This window comes from Engystomops pustulosus, chromosome 4, assembly GCF_040894005.1.
Source record: "Engystomops pustulosus chromosome 4, aEngPut4.maternal, whole genome shotgun sequence".
Taxonomy (NCBI): Eukaryota; Metazoa; Chordata; class Amphibia; order Anura; family Leptodactylidae; genus Engystomops; species Engystomops pustulosus.
In genome coordinates this window covers 34866369-34891119 of record NC_092414.1, presented here as the reverse complement: position 1 = coordinate 34891119, position 24751 = coordinate 34866369, and the positions used below count along the sequence as shown (strand labels likewise).

Here is a 24751-nt window from a genome sequence, read left to right as displayed (position 1 = left end):
GTGAAATGAGCTAAAACAGTAAAATGAGTAAAATTGTAAAGTAAAGGGTTAAAAATGATCTTTATTGTGTTAACATCACTAGGGGATCGAAATTTAAGAATTTTCTTTCATGGGCAAACCCCTTTAAGGTGTTAAATACCAATTGACACCCCCTGTAGATTGAAGAAGTAGAAAGAATGGGCATAACCCTGGCTCCAAGCACCAAGAAGCTTATTTCCATAAAGAAAAAAACTCAATTCAGATCTTGAGCTAAAAGGGTCTTCTGGAAATCTTATGATGTCCCCTAGCAGTGCTGCTTTGGTTTGTGGGGTGATATTGAATCTATTAGATCCCCCTTTATGTCCTTCAGGCAACAGACTGTGCTTGACAGGTAGCAGAGAATCTGCAGGGACTGTGTCTGTTTTGCATCTTGTGTTGTGCCTTGTACTGGTGTTGTGTTCCTGTTTGCAACGTTTCCTTCCTCAGACTTCCACATTTTATGGTGTAAGTGATGCAGTTGTTTAAACAAGTAGACGCTGGGCTCTAACAAAACAGGTGATGCTGTTCTCGTGGCTTTCTGCTCCTTGGCTCCTGGCAGGTTACCTAATCCCTTGACAAAGAATTCTGTCGAACATCAAACACGACATGAACTTTGCTTTCACTAAAGATATTAAATAGGAACAACCTAAATAAAGCTTAACACCACTTTTAAAGTGAACATTTATGTCAACCTTAGCCAAACCAACAACCTGCCAAGTTGCACTCATCCAGATTCAGCTAAAGGTACGTTTGGGGTGTTGCTTTTTATCCTAACAATAAAAAGTATCCTTTTTCTAGAAGGTCACACATTTGGATTCCAAAAGATGAGATTTCGTCCGATGCTGTCTATGAGATGGCCAAAATTTCCCTCCATACATGCCCAATCCATGTACATCCTTCTTACATGGTCCTCATAGGCCAATGGGGCACGAAAAGTTTTGTTCCAATGACTTTTTTTGCAGTATAGTACAAAATACTGTATGCACTCGAGTATAAGCCGAGTTTTTCAGCACAAAAAAAATGTGTACTCACCTTCCGACACCCCCCCATCCCCCGCCCCCCCGGCAGGTCCTCTTCTATCCATGGCAGCCCCGGCATCGGCTCCATGTCCCAGTCCATCGCAGACATCGTGACGTCAGCCACACGCTGACATTCTAACATTCTAATACGTGCCCCAGCATCGGCACACACTATGATGTCAGTGAGTGGCTGACATAATGATGCATGCGACGGACTGCAGGGACAAGAAGCCGTAACCGGAGCCGCAATGGATAGAAGAGGACCTGCCAGGGGGGCGTCGGAAGGTGAGTACACTGGGATCTCCATAAATTTTGCCTGGTCTGGGGCCTGCATTATAATTGCCTTGTCGAGGGCTGCATTAAAATGAATTGTATAGTCTGGGGTCAACAGTATTATTAAATGTGTAAGGGTCTACATGAAGGTTTGGTCTAGGGTCTTCATTACTATTCATTGTTTGGTCTGTAGTATTTATTGTCAAGGCTGGGTCTTGTTTTGGGGTGATATTTTCTGTGTTATAAATGATTTCTGGAATGGTATGGTTCTTCCTGGGTTGGCATAATTATTAATGGATATTACAATATACATGAAAATTTGGTATAAAACTACCAACTTTTGAACCTCTTGAAATGTTCTGTTCCACGACAACTATGAATAAAATGCAGAAAATAGGTCGAAACGCATTGATTTTGACTAATGAACGTTTTATGTACCTCGGTCTTCTAGACTAACTAGATGTCCTGAGAAAGAATACCTGCAAGTTTTTTTATTGGAAGTACTCGGCTGCTGTTGGATCATTTTCCTGTTTTTTCTGTATTGTTCCCTACCATCCAAGTAGAGAACTATAGCACACGCTGAGGACTGCACCTCACAATGATGATCTGAATGTTTATTCTTTATTCCTTCTGTCATTAAAGGACATCTACCACAAATCACTCTTATATGCTTATGTGTGTCTCCTCTCACAGGATCTGCTCTTCTTTTAGCTTTCATGCCCTTGTTTTTACAAAAAAAGGTTCTTAAAATTATGCACATTGGTCTGTAGTGCTCCGGGCTTCATAGGTGTTAATGGAACCTTGAGCCCCTTAGGCTCATTTGCATAGGAAAGCAAAATCAAGCATGATAAACCAGGGACTCATAAATCCAGGCACTGTGACGGTGGTAATCTTCTAATTTTTTTGTTAACCATGGCTGCTGTTCCTCTAAAAATCAATTGTGCTAATGATCGAGAAAGGCTCCTGGGGGTGTTACCAGAGTTCCTCTGTGCTGTAGCTTCACAGGCTGTTATACTGTTTCATCCACCCCTTTGCTCCCTCATCACTTCCCAGTATCACTACAGCATGAAGGGGTTTCGGCAACGCCTCCAGAGCCCTTCAGGCTCATTACAATAATTTCAAAAGTTGCTTTTAAAAGGAAGGAGGCTATCAATAACAAAAATAAGAGGATTACCACTGTTACAGTGCCTGGACCTGCTTGATTTTTATAGTCGATTTCCTTTAACACTTACACCATCAGTGAAGGTTGAGTGGTAGGCGCTAGTTAGTGGAACTGTACAAAAGAGGGTGCACCAGGCCTTGGGATCAAACCCATTTTGCACCAGTATGCTCATTTGCATTCAGGAAATGAAGTATCATCAGATACAATGTCCTACTACAGTAGTTCCTTGGCCTGAGAGCTGACAGTCTAGTGGCTTATAACACTTCTTGAATCTATCTTTGAATGAGGACCCTACAACTTGAAGTTTAGGGGACGGCAGCTCAGAGACACATTGACAAGCAGCCAATGTGATTGTGGCGTATCCATCCTTTGTAGTTTGGACATAATGGACACAATTACTGCAGCTAAAAGCAGGTTATAAATAGTGCACTGCCAGGTAAGGTGGATTTCTGTGATGCCAGTTCTATTTTTATGGATGCGCAGCAGTAGTAGGACATCAGTCGTAGAGTCAGCAGGTCAGTAATCTCAGGGCTGGAGGCTTCATCTCAGACACTATGTCACAAGTCAGGCAGAACCGTGTAACCGGATCCAATTGTACAGTCGCATTGTATTCCTATACACAGAGCATTGTCTCCTGACCTATAACCTTTATGTCTGTCGGGCTTAGACAATGCAGATTTTTATAGAAACTTTGCTCTTCTAATAACGTTATTGACTTTACATGGTGCAGTTAAGCAAGATCCTCCTCTTAAAACAATTCCCTTAGGTCTTGTTCCCTCTGGAGTTATAGGGGAGATTTATCAGAAGTGAGCCGAACTGTTCTAGGTGCTCATAGCGACCAATCAGAGCTCAGCTTTCAGTTTCCCACAACTGTTTATAAAATTTAAAGGGAACCTGTCACCTAATTTTCACTAAAGACAAATTGTAAATTCCCATGACACCTACAGTGTAAAAATGCCTCTCTGCCTTTTCTAAGCATTTGCATTACAATATAATTGTGTTATAACTTACCTTGTAACCTGACAAAATCCTGGGCCTGGGCTTTGGTTTGGATGCATTTCAAAAAACAACATGTGACTTGTCTGAGCTGCAGGCTGCCTCCATCTTTGTGCTCCTGTACAGCTTGTCCCTCCCCAACTGATGTCAGGCTCACCAGGCTGTGACCTCTGAGAAGGAGCAGGAGGTGGAGCTGTACAGGAGCACAAAGGTGGGGCTAAGCTCTGAGGAGTGAGTAACACAGTCAAGTCACATGTTGTTTTTTGAAAGGCATCGAAACCAAAGTCCAGCCCCTGGGACTATTCCAGGATTTTGTCAGGGCACAAGGTAAGTTATAACACATAATTATATTGTAATGCAAATGCTTAGAAAAGGCAGATGCGCAATGGAGGTGTAATGGGCTTCTGCAACTTGTCTTTAATGAAAATTAGGTCCCTGGTGACAGGTTCCCTTTAAGCTGAGCCCTGATTGGTTTTCATGGGCAACTAGAACAGTTTTACCTCAGACACTTCTGATAAATCTCCCCTATAGTTTTGTTGTTAATGGGTTTCATGATGGATATGACTGATGCATTGGGAGAGATTTATCATACGTCTCTTAGAGCAGAACTGTTCTTGTCGCCCTTGACAACCAATCAGAGCTCAGCTTCCATTTTCCCACAGCTTTTTATAAAATTAAAGCTGAGCTGTGATTGGTTTCCATGGGCAACTAGAACATTTTTACTTCAGAAACTTGATGAGAAATCTCCACTATCCGTAAAAATGTTTTAAAAAATGTTATCAGTTTTGTTTTTTAAGTTCATAAGCCATTTTGAGTTTCTGTTCACATTTCTGGCATTTGGAGCCTCTATCACAAGTTCCCTCAGTGATGTTCCTAACTAGATCTGGGTTCAAGTCATGTTCTGTTCGCGTGGGTTTCCACCCACACTCCAAAACAAACTGATAGGTTGATTAGTTTGGGAGCCCCCATTGAGGACTGGGACCATCTTGGGACGTGATTTGGGTCTGTGCAGCGCTGCATAATCTGTGTGCACTATATAAATAAAGGAATTATTATTATTAACTAGACCGATCAGACAATGCAATATCAGAACGTTATATGAGCAGCACACTGACATACTGATGCGTGCCCCCTCTGGCAGGAGCTGCTCATGTTTTAGCTTCTTGGGACCTTGTTTTCACAAAAATAAGTTTTAACAATTATGCAAATGAGCCTGAGGGGCTCTGGGCTCTATTGACTTCTATAGAGTCCAGGCTAATTTCCATAATTTTGGTGGTAGATGTCCTTAAAAAAAAAAAAAAAGGATGCTACGCATGGGTTGGAACCCGGGCACAGCATATATTCGGCTGGAGAGGTAGAGGGTGAGTCCTCCTCACCAATCCCTTTGCACAATCCCACCTATCGCCTACATATGGAAAAAGATCGAGCATGATCTTTTTTTCTGGTTAATGTAGAGTACGGTGAAAGCTGCTGCTCATACAGCTAGAATACGGTCATCTGAAAGGGGCGGGGTCTAACTGTGGCTATGCGTATTACAATATTTTTTATTTGGGAAAGAAATTGAATATGAACTGTATCCCTAAAGAGAGCTTGTGAGACATCTGTGTCTATTGAGGAAACTTTTCTCTTTAATTATTGTTAATACACATAATATGAATGAAGATTTATAGGGAATGTAGACAGTGATGCCTCTGTATAGCACGCTTGTCCTTGGTACAGTAGACTGAGTACTGTATATGTCTCCTTGTGATCACAATCAATACCTCTTCCGGCTTCGTTGCAGTAATGTCTGTTGTGACGCCATGTCTAAATTACAGGCTACAATTAAATAGTTAATTTATGCTGTTCTCTATATCCCTGTGTGCGGGACAAGTTCTGACACATTGGGGCAGATTTATCAAGCTGCCTGAAAGTCAGAATATTTCTAGTTGCCCATGGCAACCTATCACAGCTCCCCTTTAAAATATTCATGAGCAGTGGTAAAATGAAAGCTGAGCTGTGATTGGTTGCCAGGGGCAACTAGAAATATTCTGACTTTCAGGCAGCTTGATAAATCTGCCCCATTATGTGCACTGTAATAAGTGTCACTGTCACTTCATTGTGGGTTAGAAATATCTGGACCCTATGGATTGAACAAAGAATGATTAACTTCATTGTGGCGGGCCTCAGAGACCAGGTCCACTCCTTAAAGGGAACCTGAGCCTCCTTAAGGGAGCCCCATGGCTATGATTATTGTGTACATTGACAGTATTTTTCTGGGTGTGCATGCTAAACCTATACTGTAGATGTAAGGTCTAAGTCTCTGGCTGGCAATAACATAATGTGAACAGCGTCCTACAACCTGTTTGTTCTGTTTTTACTCTTTACCCCTTGTATTGTGGTTTTATGGGCTTTATGTTTGTCCTTCTGGGTTTTTGAAGACCCTTTTCATTGGATATTTGGTGTCACATAAGAGATGTTCATCCTGAGTGTTCCTGGTTCATGAATCTTAATCAAAAATAGAATAATTATAGATGGAACCATGAAAAGCTGGGTGGCACAAGGGATTATTTTTTTTTATTAATTTCTGAAAATTTGAGCAGCCATTTTGGTAAATGGTTGTGATAAAGGTTAGGGTGACCCATAATTAACTGTGGGTGGCACGGTGGCTTAGTGGTTAGCATTACAGTCTTGCAGTGCTGTGGACCTGGGTTCTAGTCCCATCTGCAAAGAGTGTGTATGTTCTCTCCGTGTTTGTGTGGGTTTCCTCTGGGTCCTCTGGTTTCCTCCCATACCCCAAAACATACTGGTAGGCTGATTAGATTGTGAGCCCCATTGGGGACATGGACAGATTTGGCAAGCACAGTGCAGTGCTGCGTAATCTGTGTGCGCTATATAAATAAAGAATTATTATAAGTATGATAGCTCTGGTATATTGGATTCAACTATGTATTCACTAGAATTGGCAAAATGTAACGATATGCACATATACCTACCAAAGTTCCTGGTTATTAGACTTATTGCTATTCCCCTAAGGCTACGTTCACACATTGCATTTACATTGTGTTAACATTGATTCGTCACGAGAAACACAAGATGTAAACACCATGGGGGAGATTTATCAGAAGTGTCTGAGAGCAGAAGTGTTCTAGTTGCCAATGGAAACCAATCAGAGCTCAGCTTTTTATCCCCACAGCTGTTTATAAAATGAAAGCTGAGCTCTGATTGGTTGCTGTGGCAACTAGAACAGTTTTACCTCAGACACCCCAATATTGTGTGAAGACAACCTGAAGTTGGGGCCCCCACCTCACCATTAGGACACATTGCCGCTAAACATTGCTAAAAACTTGTTAATCTTCTTTCGTTGCTAGGTCCTTTTGTAAGCAGCGTGCTGCCATTGAAAAGGAGTATGGTCAGGTAAGATAATTTTGGGGATATTTCAGATACTAATTCATAAAGTGTGCGCCTATTGTCCAATTTACTTTTTTACTCAGTTATTACACGTTGCAGCTCACAAATGGAGTTTGGTACATGCAAATTTGGTGAAACGGGGGATAAAATGTTTTTTTTTTTTTATTTGGGATGAACCTTTCAGCAGAAATTGGCCCAATACACCACCACCAGTATGTTGTCAAGCAGCTAAACATCTTCCATGTCATGTGATCATGGCCAGTCTGTTGGCATGACATTTGAAGTGAGATGTAAATTGGATAAACTCATGGAGGTGGAGAGCACCGCCCTGAAGTCAAGCTCTCCCCACCTCAAAACGCCTCCTGTGATTAACATGATGCATCTGACTTCAGGAGAGCTGATTAGTGATGTCCCTTGATGCTGGGCTGTCGACTACAGCACAGAGGGTGTTATGAGGCAGGGAGAGCTTGATGTAAGTACTAAACTTCCTGCCCCCGTGACTTTATACAACCAATTTACATATCACATCAAAGTTGATTTTCTGGATGTTGCCACCATCCCAGCTTAAATCTGCCTCTTCCCACAAGTAAAATCGTTCCCAAGCGTTATCTGCCTCCGCCATTTGGCTCCACCCATTGCCGTTTCCAACACAGTGCTCACTGCTAAATACAACATGCAGTCCTTACCTGCATTCTGGTAAGGACAGGGAGAGGACTTCCTGTCTGCTCATGCAGAGATATGAAGAGACACTAAGCTTTCAATCAAAAGAAGAAGGCGGGCTTCACTGACAGCCTGGAGAAACATAACTCTTCTATTCAGAAATTGACTCTTTGTCTACCTTAATTACAGCCTTTTTTCTAATAAGAAAATGAGTACAGTGTCTTATTTGCAGATAATTTTAGGTGATATGGGAAGGACTTTTAATCCATTACCAGCAGGAATTTCTGGTGTTAGGGTTAAAATTTTGGTGACAGGTTGTGTCATCAGAAATTGGCCTAATAAACCACTACCAGTATGTTATCAAGTAGCTAAGCTTGGTGGCATCATCCAGAAAATCAACTCTGAAGTGAGATGTATAAAGTCAAGGAGGTAAAGAGCTTATCCCTGAAATTAAACTCTCCTTTTTTCTGAACATCTCCTTTTCCCATGTGATTGACATCATGTGCCAGACTCCAGGAATACTGATCAATGATGTCCCAGGATGCAGTACCATCAATTACAGTGAAGGGGGTGTTTTAAAGGCAGGGAAAGCTTGACTTCAGTGTTAAAATCTCCGCCTCCTTGACTTCATAAAACCAATTTACATCTCACTTCAAAGTTGATGTTCTGGATGATGCCACCACACCACCATGCTAGTGGTTTACTAGTTTCTGATGACAGGTTCCCTTTAAACCTAGAATAGGAAGAACACATACACGCACATTGGCACATGCAGTACAATGAAATGGGCAGGAGGAGAACACTTCACTTTATTTTGTCAGGTGAATAACAAGCATAATTGTAAAAGTAATACGTCAAGTCTACATTAGATTTTGGGGTACATTCGATGTTCTGAAAAGGTTTACCTATAAATCTTCATACATTTCTTGTAGCTGGATCTCTACTGCACTTTAAATCTCCTGTGTACACATAACTATTCTGATTACCTGTTAGGTGGAGCTTGGAAGTTTCCTGCATACTGTAATACAGTGAATACAACAATATCTAATTAAGTCCATTAGCTCCCTCTAGTGGTGGCTGCAGGTAGCTAATATTTAATTCTGTCATATTTTTTTTTATATATTGCATTATTATATTTCATATAAAGTATTTTATAAACTGTGTATTGGAGCACTGTATCAGAAAATCTGAACCCCAGCTGGGATACAGATTTTAGAAAGACTTAAAACCTTTGAGCAATCTATTGGACGTTTAATGCCATGTCCTTTTTAGGGGTTCAAAATTATTTTGGAGCAGTAATCATATAGAAATGCTGAAAAACAAAGTAAAACCCTTTGGTCAGTGGCGTCTCATAAATATTAGAGAATGAGATGGAACAAGGGCCCCACGCAGTGAATATCACTCGAGCTCTGTTTACTTATCAGTCAGCACACAGACAAGCGGATGAATACAAAGCCCTGGTGACATTAGCAAACTGCTTACCTGGCACATTTACATTCCCTTTAACGTCGGGCAGTTCTGTCTAAAAGACACAATAAAACCGCTTTGAAGCTTCATAAAAGTGACTAATAATTCTGCATTGGCACAGCACTAAGGAATGGATGGCTTCCAGAGGAAATGTAAAGTAGGCTCTTCATTATTTGCCAATAAATCTGCTATCTGGAGAAGGATCCTTTATTACATAGCTGCGGTTTGTTTATCACATCCTGACATTATGGCTAAATGGTCATTTTTAGAACACAAAAGGATAATCATAAAAATATGTTTCCTTTGTGCTGATAAAATGTTACCACTAGCTAAGGCTAGGACTATACCGGAAATCTGGGACATTGTCCCACATATTGGTGTTTGTACTTGTGGGGTGATTTGGGGACTGCAAGAAAATTCCTACTTTCCTAGATTTCTGCAATGATTCCATGCAGCAGATCTTAGGTCTCATTTTCAATTTCTTTATCGTGTTCTTAGCTGGTACAGAGCTGGTTTTCATCCTCCTCAACATATTTTTTGTGGTCACGGGTCAGTCGTGTTCCTGTGTGAACTATGTTACTGGCAGCTAATACGCACATCCCTTTTGGCTTGAACCAATATTTGTGAGAGCATTACTAACCCTTGTGTCTATTGGCAGAGATGCGACTGGTATGTGTGCGCATTATGTGCAAGTGCTAAATGTGGCAGGGCCGTGCTAGGAAAGCAATATGTTCCAGTAAACACCATGGCCAGACAGAGGACATTTATCAGCTTGCTGTTTTCTTGACCTTCAGGCCTTACAGAGGCTGGCGAGTCAATACCTTAAGAGAGACTGGCATCGAGGGAAGAATGAAACCAGTGAATGCAGGTAGGTGGCTCCATATAACTAATAATTGAAACCACAGAAATCTGGATAATCTGATATATTAATATGATATAATACCTTTGCTACAATACTCATACCCTAGGTTCTTGACCTCTTCAAGTTTCCTCCTCCCATAGTTTTCCTTACCGGAAATTTTCTAGTTTCTAGACAAGGCATGTGGTTGTCCAGAAATGGAGACAGGACAACAAAAACAAAGAGTAGTGGCGCCCTTGGCACAGTGGGCATCCTTCTCCTGCAATTGTTCAGCCTACATACCTAAGATGGGAGAGATCTTACCCCAAATGTATTTAAAGAATCCATCATCTACATAATAAATACTCATATCTGTTCCAGTTTAACAGACCGTGGCACCAGAATACCCAGGAGCCACTTTCTCCACTACCCCCAGAATACCCAGGAGCCACTTTCTCCACTACCCCCAGAATACCCAGGAGCCACCTTCTCCACTACCCCCAGAATACCCAGGAGCCACCTTCTCCACTACCACCAGGATATCCAGGTGCCACCTTCTCCACTACCGCCAGGATACCAGGGAACCATCTTCTCCACTACCTCCAGGATACCCAGGAGCAATCTCCTCCATTACCCTCAGGATACCCAGAAGCCATCTTCTCCAGAATGCTGGAGAAGATGGCTCCTGGGTATCCTGGAGAAGATGGCTCCAGGAGCTATCCTCTCCAGGATACCCAGGCGCCATCCTCTCCAGGATACCCAGGCGCCATCCTCTCCAGAACCATCAGAATACCCAAGAGCCATATTTTCCAATGTGGACTATTGCTCCAAGACAGACAACCTCCAAATCTGAGGAATATTATGATCAGTAGCTTTTCAACTTTTTTATTAATAGTCAATCTGAAACTAAATTTGGCAATGCACAGTAATATAATCTTGTGGTAACCAGAAACTGTGTACCTTGACCCAAGAGATTCTGGCAAACAACACAAAAACTGTAATGATAATCAATCATGACACCAGTGAAAGCAATGGAGCAAATTCCCTATGTTGTGTAACGTGTAAAATAAAAGGAGAGCAAGTTTTAAGCTTTAAAGGGATTTTCCCACGAATACAAGTTAGGCCCTATCCACAGGATAGGGCCTAACTTGCTGATCAGTGAGGGTCTCCGTCGGATCCCTCGTTGCTGTGGAAGAGGAATGGAGCAGACAGCTGTGCATGAATCTTCTGCTACATTCATCTCTGTTTCCCTAACATCTCCATAAATCCACTTTATCTTGCATTACCTGACATCAGGGGGAATGTGTCCTGGCTGGCCCCTCCCATCTACTCCTCCTCATGCCTTTACTATTCAGCAGTTCATGTCATGTGACCAAGGTGATGTCAGCTAAGCTCCTATACCCATTACATTTGCAAAATGTGTCCTATGTATGTACATGAAATCACAGAATCACATCCATGGACTTCTACTACTACTACTATCCATCCTCCATGGAGGCTGCTGTGATTTCATGTGATCAGATACATACATGGTGTACAGTTTGCTAATGTTAGGCGGCTAAAGGACCTTAGATGATGTCAGTCATGGCACATGACATGAATGTAACACGAGGCACTGTGTAAAAATAATTGACACAATATTCTATATAATATCCTATAAGTATAGCTTTATATGTCTGTAGGTGAATATTAGCAGACTGTCCCTAAGTACAAAGAGGCAGAGCAGGGATTTGAACAGATATAGGGCTATCAGTAAAAATAATGAGGCGTGGTTCACTCACAGCCTGGGATAGGAGAAGAGTCAAAGCCTGGAAACATGAGTGAAGAAGGCAATTTTTATCAACTTTTTTTTCTGGATTCTAATTCCCCATCCATATAAAAAAAATCGAAAATGTTTATTGGTCCTATAATATCAGGCCTCAAAATGGGTTTCTTTTGCTAAAGTAGTAAAACACAAAAATAGAAATGATATAAGTTTAATATCACTGTAATCAAAAAGACCCACATAGAAAAAAGTAATTTTTACTACATCAAAAAAATAAAACCCAAATTGTTCTTTGCCCCCGCCCCCCAAAAAAGGATGTGCCTAAATGGTGTCCTATAAAAAGAAATAAAAAACACAGCAAAAATGAAGAGGGAATGTTGGGGAAAATAAAGATAATGCAGCAATGGTAGAACTAAACACATTTCTATAACATTCTTAGTGTATCATATATTCCACAAAATCTATTGCTTTCTAATATTTTCCAAAAAGCCCCAGGTCTGTATCAGAATATGAACCACACTCGTGTTAATTTGTGCAGTTTAAGTAAATAAAAACCAACGTTATGTTCAGCCTTGTTGGATTATATTTGTATAGGTGCCGTTTTAGTGCTACATGAGCTCCTCACATACGAGTCCTAAGTAAAGCTCAGACTCACGGGGATTATACTGAATGTTATAGAGAATATAAAATCTATACAGGCAGTCCACGGGTTACATACAAGATAGGTGCTTTAGGTTTGTTCTTAAGTTGAATTTGGATGCAAGTCAGGACTGAATATTTTATAATTGTAACTCCAGACCAAATTTTTTTTTTGTCCCAGTGACAAATGGATTTTCAAAATTTTTTGTTGTAATGGGACCAAGGATTATCAATAAAGCTTCATTACAGACACCTTACAGCTGATCATTGCAGCCTGGGACTAAAAAAAGTATCTAGAGAGCTTCACCAGAGATCACAGTGGGCAGAGGGGTCCGTCGGTAAGTCGGGTGTCCTTAAGTAGGGGACCGTCTGTATTTAATAATAGTTCCTTTTGCTCTATAATCTGAGTTTATCCACATGTGATTGATCTAAGGACCCTTACTACAATAAACCTCCTGTATATCTCCTCCATGTCTCCTGATGTTCACTCTATGGCTTCTTTCATCCCCGTAGGAGTGTGTTTTCTGTGTGGAAGTCTATGATGGAAGGAACGGTCTTAATAGGACAAACCCGAATCACAGCTGCAGAGAATTATAGAAACTTGACGACTGAAACCGCAAAAACTGCCAGGATCGCAAAGGAGCAACTGCTGAAAAAGGTCAAAATTCTTTGTGGTTATTAAAGTGAACCTGTCACTAAGAATGTAATTTTTAGCTGGTGACAGGTTCCAATAGTCTCTGCTATGCTGATTTTAATGCCTTCAAGACACAGCCAATTTGTATGTTAAGACTTAGGGTGATGCCACATATGGCGTTTTGAAACCGTTTTTTGTCCGTTTTTAAGCAGTCAGTTAAAAAATGCATCTGTTTTTTAAAAACGCATCCGTTTTTTTGCAATGCATCCGTCTTTGTCCGTTGTTAATTGCGCAAATTTGGAAAACCTGTCAAAAACGGATGCGTTTTACAAAATGATTTTGAGATTGTTTTATATTTTGTGACACGTATTTCATGTTAGAAGTACATTTTGGCTGATATATTTTTCGTTTATTTAAGAAAAAACTAAATTTGCTACATTTTTTGAGAAATTTGTCATTTTCAAAATTTGAAATGATCAGCTTTTTTAGACAGATAGTTTTACCAGCCATATTTCTTCGTTAATTACTAACATTTACCATATCTCTTTATGTTTTCATCATTTTTAAAAGTCCTTTTTATTTTTATATGACATTAGACCACTTATAAATAGAACAGAGTTTATAATCCCCCCCCCCCCCCCCCCCCGCGATTTCTACGTTGGAATTTTTAGAATCGTCGAGTTTGAAATATAAAAATAATTAGAAATCGCCCCCATTTTCACCATGCAAAGCCAAATTCATGACTTGGGACTTTTGCAAAAAGTCTTGTAAAAAGTCTCATAGTTACTCCAGTCCCCTGCTGATCTGTGTACTGATACCTTTTTATGCATTTTGAGACTTTTTTTGGGACTTAAAAAATCCCAGACAGAAAAAAGACCATAAGAACATTTATTAAAGGGCCAAAGCCAAAAATAGACATAGAACTGTCCCAAGGAGCTGATCTAATGATAAATAAAACCCAATGTGTATTTCTGTCTTTGCTGTCCAGGGCCATTAAAGAGGACCTTAACCACCTCACATATGTGGAGATTAGCATATCATTCTGTAGGGGCGGCTGCACAGCTTCGGGGGCACTTAGAATTTTCTTTCTATCCCCCATGGTTGCCGAGATATCAGTCCCAGTGTCTGACTATTCTGTCAAAGAGGAGAAGCTGGGGCTTGAGGCGTGTGTTATGCTAATCTTCCCTCATACTGTCCAATCAGTGCCAGAGAGTGTATGAACTCTCTCTGCTCTTCTAGATGCTTGGTATTGTGTTAACATTCTGCTAATATTCAGTTAACATTGTGTTTACACCGTGTTTGCAAAAAGGCAATGTTAGAAATTGCAATGCGAAACAATCACGTTTGTTAAATATTTGTGAAATGTGTGTAAACATTGCCATTAGTTACTGTTTTTTTTTTAAGGACATAATCCAATGCTTTTATTGCATCTCATTTCCCCAGAGCATAGAGCAGCTCCTGAAAGTTCAGAATGAATTACTAGACACAGTGAAAGAAGTCAGCAAAACCAAAAAGCGTTACGTCCACATGGAACGCGTCAGTGAAGTGGCGAAAGAGAAGGCGGCCGATGCTGACGCAAGGTGAGAGCTTTACTCCGAAGTCCATGGATTCGGGGAACGTGTAGCAGTCTCTGCAAGCTTAAAGAGAACCCGTCATGCAAAATAACCCCTCTAATCTAAATTGATTTCATAAACTACCATTAGAAAGTATTGTCTCTATCCCTTCATTGTCCCTCTACATGCCTGTAAACCTAAGCAATGAGGTCCTAAAGCTGTATGCAAATGACCTGTGAAATGTCCAATGAGTCATTAGCATATTAAAGTTGTCCAGCTTATTCATGAGTGGGAGGCACAGACACACCCCAGTGCTTGACTGACAGCCTGTGTAACGCTGTGATGGCTGCTACATGTGCTTACTGGTGGCCACACCCCCTTCAGCCTGTGTGTGTGTATGTAGGAGAGATACAACAGCTCCAGGATGCAGCCATGTTATAGCAGAACATGTCAGGTACTTGTGTAGCTGATATCTGTGTCTCTGTGTATGAGGAGGATGCAGCATGTCAGCAGATGCAGCACACACACTAGCAATGCTTTACTATACATTACACACAGACATGAGCAGGGGGGGAGAGGGGAGGGATTACAGGGGTGACATCACTGCCTCTGACCATGTGACCAGCCTCATTTACATAATAAAGAAATGATGATTTTACAATAATGTATGAAATTACTAGATAAATGCTGGGATGGGATCCTTGTGAGCTGCTCCAACAGGTAGTAGTGACAGGACTAGTGACAGAGACCTGATGACGGGTGTCCTTTAAAAATGTTTTGTTTACCGTATATTCCGGCGTATAAGACGACTTTTGAAGACAGAAAAATCTTCTGTCTTCTCTGGGGTCGTCTTATACGCCGGTAATCCCGACCGCTCGCCGTGTATTCACGGCGGCGGTCGGGTCGCGCTGCATGGAGAGGGCTCACGGGCTGAGCCCTCTCCATAGCCGGTAAGTCTTTGCATATTGCAGCAAAGGCTTACCGGTAACACAGCGTTTCTCACAGCGTTGGCTGCCGGCAAAGCTGCCGGCAGCCTCAAAAAGATAGCGGCGCATGGGCTCCGCCATCTTACCTGGGATCGCCGCTCCCCGTGACGTCATCGGGGGCGGCGATCCGTCTCCATGGTAGCCTCGGGTCTTCCGAAGACCCGAGGCTATTTCGTTTTTACCCCTTCATTACAATGTGCTGATAGCACATTGTAATGAATGAGGAAAATCCCCATATACTGCCATATTGTAGTATGGCAGTATATGGTAGGATCGATCAGACAATCTAGGGTTAAAGTACCTTAGGGAGTCTGAAAAATAGTATAAATAAAAATAAAAAAAATTAAAAAAAAAATTATAATAAAAAACCTAAAAATTCAAATCACCCACCTTTCCCTAGAATTGATATAAATATAAATAAACAGTAAAAATCATAAACACATTAGGTATTGCCGCGTCCGAAAAAAACGTTTTTTCACTGCGTTTAACCCCGTAACGGAAAATCGCGCCCAAAGTCGAAAATGGCACTTTTTTGCCATTTTACATTTTTTTAAAATTCTATAAAAAGTGTTTAAAAGGTTGTACTGTCCTAAAAATGATAACATTGTGAAGGTAATCAAAATCTGCAAAAAACGACACCACCCACAGCTCCATACACGAAAGTATGAAAAAGTTATTAGCCCCAGAAGATGGCAAAATCCCCCCAAAAAATTTTGTACAGGAGGTTTTAATTTTTTTAAATGTATGAAAACATTATAAACCTATACAAATTTGGTATCCCCGTAATCGTACCGACCCAAAGAATAAAGTAGACATGTCTTTTGGGGTGCACAGTGAAATCCGTAAAATCCAAGCCCACAAGAATACGGCACAAATGCGTTTTTTTACCAATTTCACTGCATTTGGAATTTTTTTCCCGGTACACAGCATGAAATATTAAATACCACCATTTTGAAGTGTAATTTGTTACGCAGAAAATAAGCCATCACACAGCTCTGTACATGGAAAAATAAAAAAGTTACAGATTTTTGAATGTGGGGAGTGAAAAATGAAAAGCAAAATCGAAAAAGGGCCGCGGCGGGAAGGGGTTAAATTCAAATCTGTTTTTTTTTTAAATTTTTACCGGTGTTTTGTATGCGTTGGAAAAGGGGTAGTCTAATACGGCAAATATATTTTAAACAGGAAAGTAGGGGGGTCGTCTTATACACCAGGTCGTTTTATACGCCGGAATATACTGTATTTATTGTTTTTTTTTTTTATTACAAAAATATTTGTTTTGGAAATTGCATCATTTGTAAATATTAGTGTGAGGCTCAGAAAACTTATATTGTAGAGTTAAGCATACTTTCTTAACCCTTTCCTTAATGGGCCCTTTTCTATTTTTTGCACTTCAGTTTTTTACTCCTTTCCACAAGCCATATCTTTTTTTTTTTTTTTTTTTTAGTCCTCCATTTACAGAGATAGATGAGGGTTTATTATCTGTGTGACAAATTGTACTTTCTAGTATCACCATTTTGTATTTTGCTCATATTACAGGTAAGCTGGAAAAAAAAAATGTGGTAGAATTGGAAAAACACAGTTGCACCATATTCCTATGTGCTTTGCTTTTACATCTTTTCCTGAGCGGTCAAAATATCACCTCATCCTTATTTATTGGGTTGGAACGATCGCAGAGATACCAAACTTATATAAGTTTTATATGGTCACACTGGTGAGAGGCTCATTAATAACATAGAGAGCAATCAGAGCTGTGTGATATAACGAGCCGTGCATGTGTGTGACCATGGTCAGATTTCTGTCCACTGAATATAAAAAAATGAGGCTTTCTATAGCAGGCGAGCAAGCAGAGATCTAGAAAACCATGGGGGAAATGATACAGAAAGTATATTGGAAATTTGTATAACTTTTCATTATTCAAACAATATCAATTACTTGAAATGGGAATACCCCTTCAATTTATAGCGAAATACTGGAAGAGCCAAAAACACAATAATAACTTGGCAGCAACATTGAATCACATCTACAAACACCCGCTATTAACTCTATGGCTCTATGTTTTTCTTTACAAAAACCGTTGTGTGGCCCCAGGTTATTTCTAAATCTTTATATATATTATATGTTATTTTTAGTTTAGTCCTTAGCCAGTTTTTTCTTGCAACATGTGAATAAACAGATATTTGCGATGGTTTGGAGCAGATGTTTCCTCTGTGTGTTGGACTCTCAGTGGTGTCAGAAATGTTACTTGGCAGGATCATAAAGTGACACAAGGAGCGTATACAGATTTTTGCGGTTAATGAATCATACTAGTTGTGGCCCCCATTATCCATAAATGCTGGACGTACCCCAATGTTCAGGACTGCGGGATATTATTTTTAATGAATGAACAGTAGAACACAATGCAGACTGTGTACACTACTTTATAGATGCACATTGAAGAGTCAATAGAGAAACCGAATTGGTGCTGTAAGATCATACAAACAGCTTACAATTCCAGACTGATGCAGATTTTTTTAAAGGTTCTCTATCACCGATGTTTTTAATTATTTTTCGTAGTCGCTTAGCGCTAGGGGGATCCTGAACCCCCATTGTTCCTGATGACTGTGTAACAGGGGTCATATTCTATATTTACATGTTGACCCAGTCTAAGATTGATAATAAGATTAGAATGGGTTTTCCCCTTTTTTTGGGTAAATTGAATAATGGCCTGTAGCATTTTTTATTCTTATTTTTTTTCTTGATCTCAGTCCCTGGTTCAAAGTTTCCATCGCTCCACTTAAGGAAGGTTAGTGGTCAGCCTGTTCACAAGGGAGCCATCAGTTTGTCTGCTTGTATTATTTAATGTGTGCTTTACATTCTTACATGCATTATTTATGTGCTTCGTGTATATACACTACATACATAGCTTACTTTTTTAGAGGTTGGCTGCTGGTCTGCAGCTTGTGACTCTCTAAGCATAGGTTTACATATTGTTTTTAGCACTCCATTATTTGGATAAGTTGGGCAGACACCCGGGGGCTACATTAGCCTACTTTCAAGGGGAAGGGGATGGCACCGTAGGACGTGTCCCACTGTATGTGTGTACAGTGGCCTAATGTACACACATACAATGGGACACATCCTCCGGTACCACCTCCTTCCCCTTGAAAGTAGGCTAATGTAGCCCCCGGGTGTCTGCCCAACTTATCCAAATAATGGAGTGCTAAAAACAATATGTAAAACTATGCTTAGAGAGTCGCAAGCTGCAGACCAGCAGGAGTGAACATCTGCAGCAGCCAGTGATTGGCTGCTGCCTATATTCCGGTTGTCTCCCAAGTGACGTATCTTTCCTTCTATGGAAAGTTACTTCACACAACACCATCTAGAGTATTCAGTCAGCAAAGGCCTGGGATGGGTGCAATACAGTTGCATCCGTCACCTATAGGCTATCATGGCCTCCGTTAAGCATATACATCGATCTATAGCAGGAGGCAGGATTATATAATGCATCTTGGTACATCGTTCCATCCTGTGTTACAATAAAGGTTATATTTTATTACACTCACAACTTTTCTCTTTTCCAATCCTCCCCTTTCTTTTGATACAAATCCTGTGTTTCTTGCATGATCCGATGTACTATGGATAGGCAAAAATATGCTTCCATCTGGCTATGGATACTTTCAGTGAATATGCTGGGAGCTTTCCTGACATATACACCGACTACATATACACACTACGTATGCACACTACAAGCACTAGTAGCCGCACTATCCCTCCCCTGCAGAAGCCACCCTGTCCCTCCCCTGCAGTAGCCACCCTGTCCCTCCCCTGCAGTAGCCACCCTGTCCCTCACCTGCAGTAGCCACCCTGTCCCTCACCTGCAGTAGCCACCCTGTCCCTCCCCTGCAGTAGCCACACTGTCCCCACCGCACAGTAGCCACACTGCCCCCCTCCCAGTAGACACACTGCACCCCCATATTTTTTTTTCCGGCGCCCAAGTGAGCCTACCTTGCACCCTTGGGCCCCGGCACTTGCCCACGTAAGCCGGGTGCTGGCACCAGGCTTGGGGAGAAAGTTTATGGATTTCTTGCTTTTCTGGGGGAGTCAATAAGAATGAAAATGAACAAAATCCCATTTTTCCAGTAAGCACCACTGATATCCAGAAGCCTCATCTATCATTCCAGTTCTCACATCATCTTCATTCCCAATCATGATGTCAACTTTAATGTTAACAGCCACAATATTACACAGTTGTCTTTATGGACTATTTTTCAGTCTCATGTTTGCTATTCTCTCCAGGTTAAAGAAGAGCGACCACGGCATCTTCCACTCTAAGGCCAGTCTCCAGAAGCTCAGTGCCAAGGTATGAAACAAATCTTACAATCTTGGAATAGTTTCCTGGCAGGAGAAGAGAGTTTAATATATCTGGATTACTTGTTAGGACAATTATTCTTAAAGACCTGAGTGAACTATCAGACACATTAAAGCCAGGATTAGTGCCAGCAGCCTAGAAACATGCGGTTACAGCCCGTCATTGCCTTCTTCAGGTCTGTGAACATTAGGAGACACATTCCTAGGCAGATCCATGTAATCAGTGTTTCCATTTATTCCAGTTTTATTAACCAGTTAAGGGTATTATAGAATATCAGTACACAGACAATGTACTTCATCACAATAAATCTCAAAGTGAAAAGCTTTTCATTATAGAACACAGGGTCAATGATGGACACTAATCCAAATCTAACACAGTGAATTGTACACAGGGCTATGTTTGTTTGTTTGAATATGTTTCTGTGAATTTCTCCCAGAAAATTATACTGATGGTTCATTGGCTGTTTTGACACTTGGATATCCGATACTGAAGTAATGCACTTAATAGTAACTGAATAATTACTAATAAGAAAATTAGACTTGGAGTTAACAAAAACCAAAAACAATACGTCATACCTAAATAAATACTGTAGAACATCTAACAGTAATATGTACCAGAAGAGCCAAAAGCCTCTTTGAATAATCACATAAAATACCAAAAGAAGAAGCAAAAGAGGAAAAGAAACACAAGGCTACAAAATTGGTAATGGAAAAGTGATGATCTTTATTACATATCAAAAGACATAAAAACTAGATAAAAGATAAATGCATCACAGGACGAGATACATAATGCACGCCAGGTAATAGGTCCTGATAAAGTAAAGTATCAAAAGAGTAGCACAGATAATAAGTAATATAAAGTCACAAAAGCACATATAATAGATACTATGGTCTATTACCTCTTGCTATATTATATGGGCTTTTGTGACTTTTTGATACTTTACTTTATCAGGACCTATTACCTGGCGTGCATTATGTATCACGTGATGCATTTATCTTTTATTTTTTATATAGTTTTTATGTCTTTTGATATGTTATAAAGATTATCACTTTTCCATTTCTTATTTTGTAGCCTTGTGTTTCTTTTCCTCTTTTGCTTCTTCTTTTGGTATTTTTTGGAGTTAACAAAACCTAGAGGACATTCCACCTTAACTTGTCTTATATAGCAGATAATATAACAATATTTTTATTTCTTAAAACGGTATAGTATACTTCCTCGGTTATTCTTCCAAGCAAGTTGTGACTATATTATCAAAGGAGATGTGTCTCTATACAATATGGATCTGATTGGACAATGTCTAAATTATGTGAGGACACGCCTCTTGATGGGAAACACTCAGTTTAGTCAGTTTATTTCTAAATTTCTTTTCGGGATAACTGAGTAACAGCAGATGCAGATTTCTATATCTTCATTTTTGTACACCGGGTAATGCAGTTCTAAAAGACTAAAATTACACTGGTGTAAAATGAGGGTGAGAGGGTAAAGATTAGAAGAAGGGATTTACCTTTAGGGTATGAATACGGTCTTCACTTATAATTAAAACTTCCTCACCCAAAATGAGAAAGTTTGTGTGTTGTGTTCCTGTAGTTAGTCTGTTTTTCTCTTGCTCAGTTTTCGGCACAGTTGTCAGACTGCACGCAGCAGCTGGCAGAGGCGAGGAATGAATACCTTTTTGCCTTGACTGCTGCAAATGCCCATCTCGATCTTTACTACCAGTCTCACCTCCCTGACATCATGAAGGTTAGTAACTTTCTTTACATGCTGCTTGTATAATCTGTAATGTACATACATTTTCTATATTTTTCTATATACAATTTCTATGTCATAAAATATTGCTTTTTAAAGGGGTTTGCCAGGTTTATTGTCTCTCTGTAGGATGGTTGGGGTCTGATATTTGGAAACCCCCTACTAGTCAGATAATTCAATGTTCCTCCAACACCAGAATACATAAAGGAACAGAGGCGGAAGTCCAGTTCCTTTTTCTCTATGTAGTGGCCAGTACAGCTCAGCTTCCATTCAATGCAGTAACGCTACTTCAAGTAGGAATTAATGATTCAACTAGGTTTCCTATTTGATATCTATTAATTCTAACTCCTGAGGCAGATCAGCGCTGATCCCCACATTCAATATTGATGACCTTTTTATTGTAAGTGTAAGGTCATGGGGCTCATAAAGGAACATGCTAGAATTTAAAGTCCATTTACCCTATGTTACAGGTAAGGGGCAGCTACTACTGTTTTCACAGCTTATAGAGAGACTTGATACTATATGCTGTGAAGTGTGTTGTGCCTCCATTTGTAGAAGATTGAAACCGCAAAGGAACCATTGCTGTTAGCATCTACTGCCTCTGATGCATCTCAAGTTTTTAATTTTAGCATTCTAGGGGTTTTCTAATATTAATAAATACTATAGCACGAGTGGGGGTGGCTTTGAAAAAAACTCCTATACTTGCTTCCCTATGCGTTCAGTGTTTCGTGACATTGCCCATCACTGCCGTGCCACTGTTTGTTTACAGGGGCATCGCAGCTTCGCTCCACACCCACCATCCCTATGTCCCAATACTGTAGCAGGAGCTAAGACTGGAGTAGGAAGGTTGTGCCAGGCTGCCGGCAGTTGTCTGAGCAGAGCTGCTATGCCACTGTAGATAAACAGGGCCACGGCAGTGCCACGGATGGCAGTGCAAGACACCAGGAGACAACCTCATTAAGATCTCTGTAATTCTTGATCTTACCAGACTTCTTTATCAGCTCTTTTTACCCCAAACCAACCAAACCTGTGGGTACCAGGATCAGGTTGTTACCCACCCTTCTAAGTAACAGCAACCAGCCCTCTCCATGGCAGTCACATTCAAAGGACCAGCCCGTCACTTCTCTCTCACTGTGCAGAAATGCTTGTCTAAATGTATATTTCAAAGAGCAATAAAATATTTACACTTCCTTATGATCAAATGAGACTCATGCCTTTCCCTTCTGTTGTCTTCAATAAACTCCTCGAACCACAATCTAATGCATACGAAAGATGATATTATAATCTTGAAACAACACCAAAAGATAGGGGAACCTGCAGCCTCCAGCCCCGCTGTACTACCCATCTTAGGCAAAAAGTGACTTGCTGCAGAAGGGTGCCACCAGGTCGTTCCACAGACGCAACTTTACCCGCGGTGACAGCCAACGTGAAGTACAGAATCCTTACGCAGGTTTGTGGTCGGGGACAAGCAGGAGGTTGAGACAGGCAGCATAGGATCAAGGTCAGGAACGGAACCGGGGTCACAACGGAAAATCTGCAGACTGGCACAAGGCAACACAACAAGCTTTTTCTGAGGCATACAGCACAAAGATCCGGCAGGGAATGCTGGGAGAGGCCGGCCTTTATCCAATTTCCTGGGAATGGCCAGCACCGATTAGTGGCACCAGGCCCTTTGAATCTTCGAGCATCAGCGCGCCCTAGGAGGCGGGGACATGCATGCCGGGATGCTGGATTTGTAGCAGGGGCGTGGTTAGGTAAGGAAGCAGGGAGGGGAACTGGGGACCGGAGTGAGGCACGGGTGTGCCTGCAACCCAGGATGTGGGTCGCGGGGACACCCCAGTGACAAAAAAAAGGTTTTTTTTTTCCCATAAATAATCCAGTGCTGCATATCCCACATGGCCCCTGGTCTCTGTTTACCCAGTGTGTATGTAGTGTCCAAGTTTAACTTGATGCTTCAAGGAAGCCTACCATCAGGGATCTAGCTAATGGTCCCATGGTAGGTTTCTGACATAACACTTATACTTATTTTTTCAATTAATCATTTATAAAGCGTAATCAGATGTAAATCAGCGCCGTGGGATACTGGGGCTTAGAGTGTCCTTGCATGGAGCGGGAGCACAGACTACTCCATGCCCCAGTAGCCTTTATCGCCGCCTACAAACTCCTCTTCAGAGCGCTACTCGTTGCAAAGCCGGAGTACTGCACATGCGCAGGAGCTCTAGTCTCTAGTCTGTCTAGCTCGCTTGTCTGTGAAGCTTCACGTTCAAATTACAATTCACTACAAAATATTTATAAAATAAATTATAAACTATAAAATTATTAATTATAAAAATTTATAGCTTTCTCCCATAACATTAATACCTCCCATGGGATCTACCTTATTAGATATATCCTTCTAACTAGCTAACCAATAGCTGCAGCAACATAATAAACCGTCCACAGAATTCTCCCACAGACATAACGCTGGAGATGTTCTAACAGGGGGAATTAAAATGGGATGTTCTCTTAGTATGGATGCATTTTTCAGTCATCTGGCGCGTGCAGAGGAGTTGTCGGGTGACGTATTGTGGTGTCATCGGGGAGTGATGGTTGAATTTTATTTATTTATTAATGAACCTTTCTTGCTATTCCATTTATGTTCATGTTATATTGTGAAACAATGGCTGCACAGGAAAACACCTCTGAGTCATTCTAGTTATGTCACCACATGATCTAGATCTCAGCTCAGCGGTGGGACAGGAATAGCGCTAGGAGGGGCTTTTACACAGAGGTTAACTATGTCCTTCACTAGTATGGAGGATTGTTAATAACAGAATTGTATAGAAATTTTATAGAAAACTGCACTTCAGCTCTGGTGTATTGTGGCCATTCAGGACCATTCTTTCTAATGAAATCATTTCTACCATCGCCGAAGACGGGGATTCTTTACTGTAAGAGCAGTGAGACTATGGAACTCTCTGCCACAGGAGGTTGTTATGGTGAATACTTTGTACAATGTTTAGACCTTTCGTGCAGGTTCACTATTACGTCCTGTTGGGGGTGGGGGTGTCACGGGCTGATCTCTCTCCATATACAGCGGTTGTCGTCTGTATAACACACCTGACACCTGCATGTAACTGCCATGGTTGGTGCTGGCACCTAACAACGCTGCCATCTTGGATGGCCAATCAGGTCCCTCTTCTGTGATGTCATTGGAAGACAATGATTGGTTGCCAGAGCAGTCTACGTGGGTGCCGCCATTTTGGATTAGAATACCT

The 24751-nt window shown here is 40.9% G+C and overlaps 1 protein-coding gene across 1 annotated transcript in view; it reads left to right on the top strand.

Annotated features, from left to right (window-relative positions):
- The window catches only part of FCHSD1 (FCH and double SH3 domains 1), a 79590-nt gene that overhangs the window by 8948 nt on the left and 45891 nt on the right, over positions 1-24751 (top strand). The window contains exons 3-8 of the mRNA XM_072145660.1: positions 6819-6864; positions 9780-9853; positions 12741-12885; positions 14305-14441; positions 19676-19739; positions 21360-21488. Coding sequence (XP_072001761.1) covers positions 6819-6864; positions 9780-9853; positions 12741-12885; positions 14305-14441; positions 19676-19739; positions 21360-21488 — 595 coding nt within the window. The remainder of the gene's footprint in view (positions 1-6818; positions 6865-9779; positions 9854-12740; positions 12886-14304; positions 14442-19675; positions 19740-21359; positions 21489-24751) is intronic.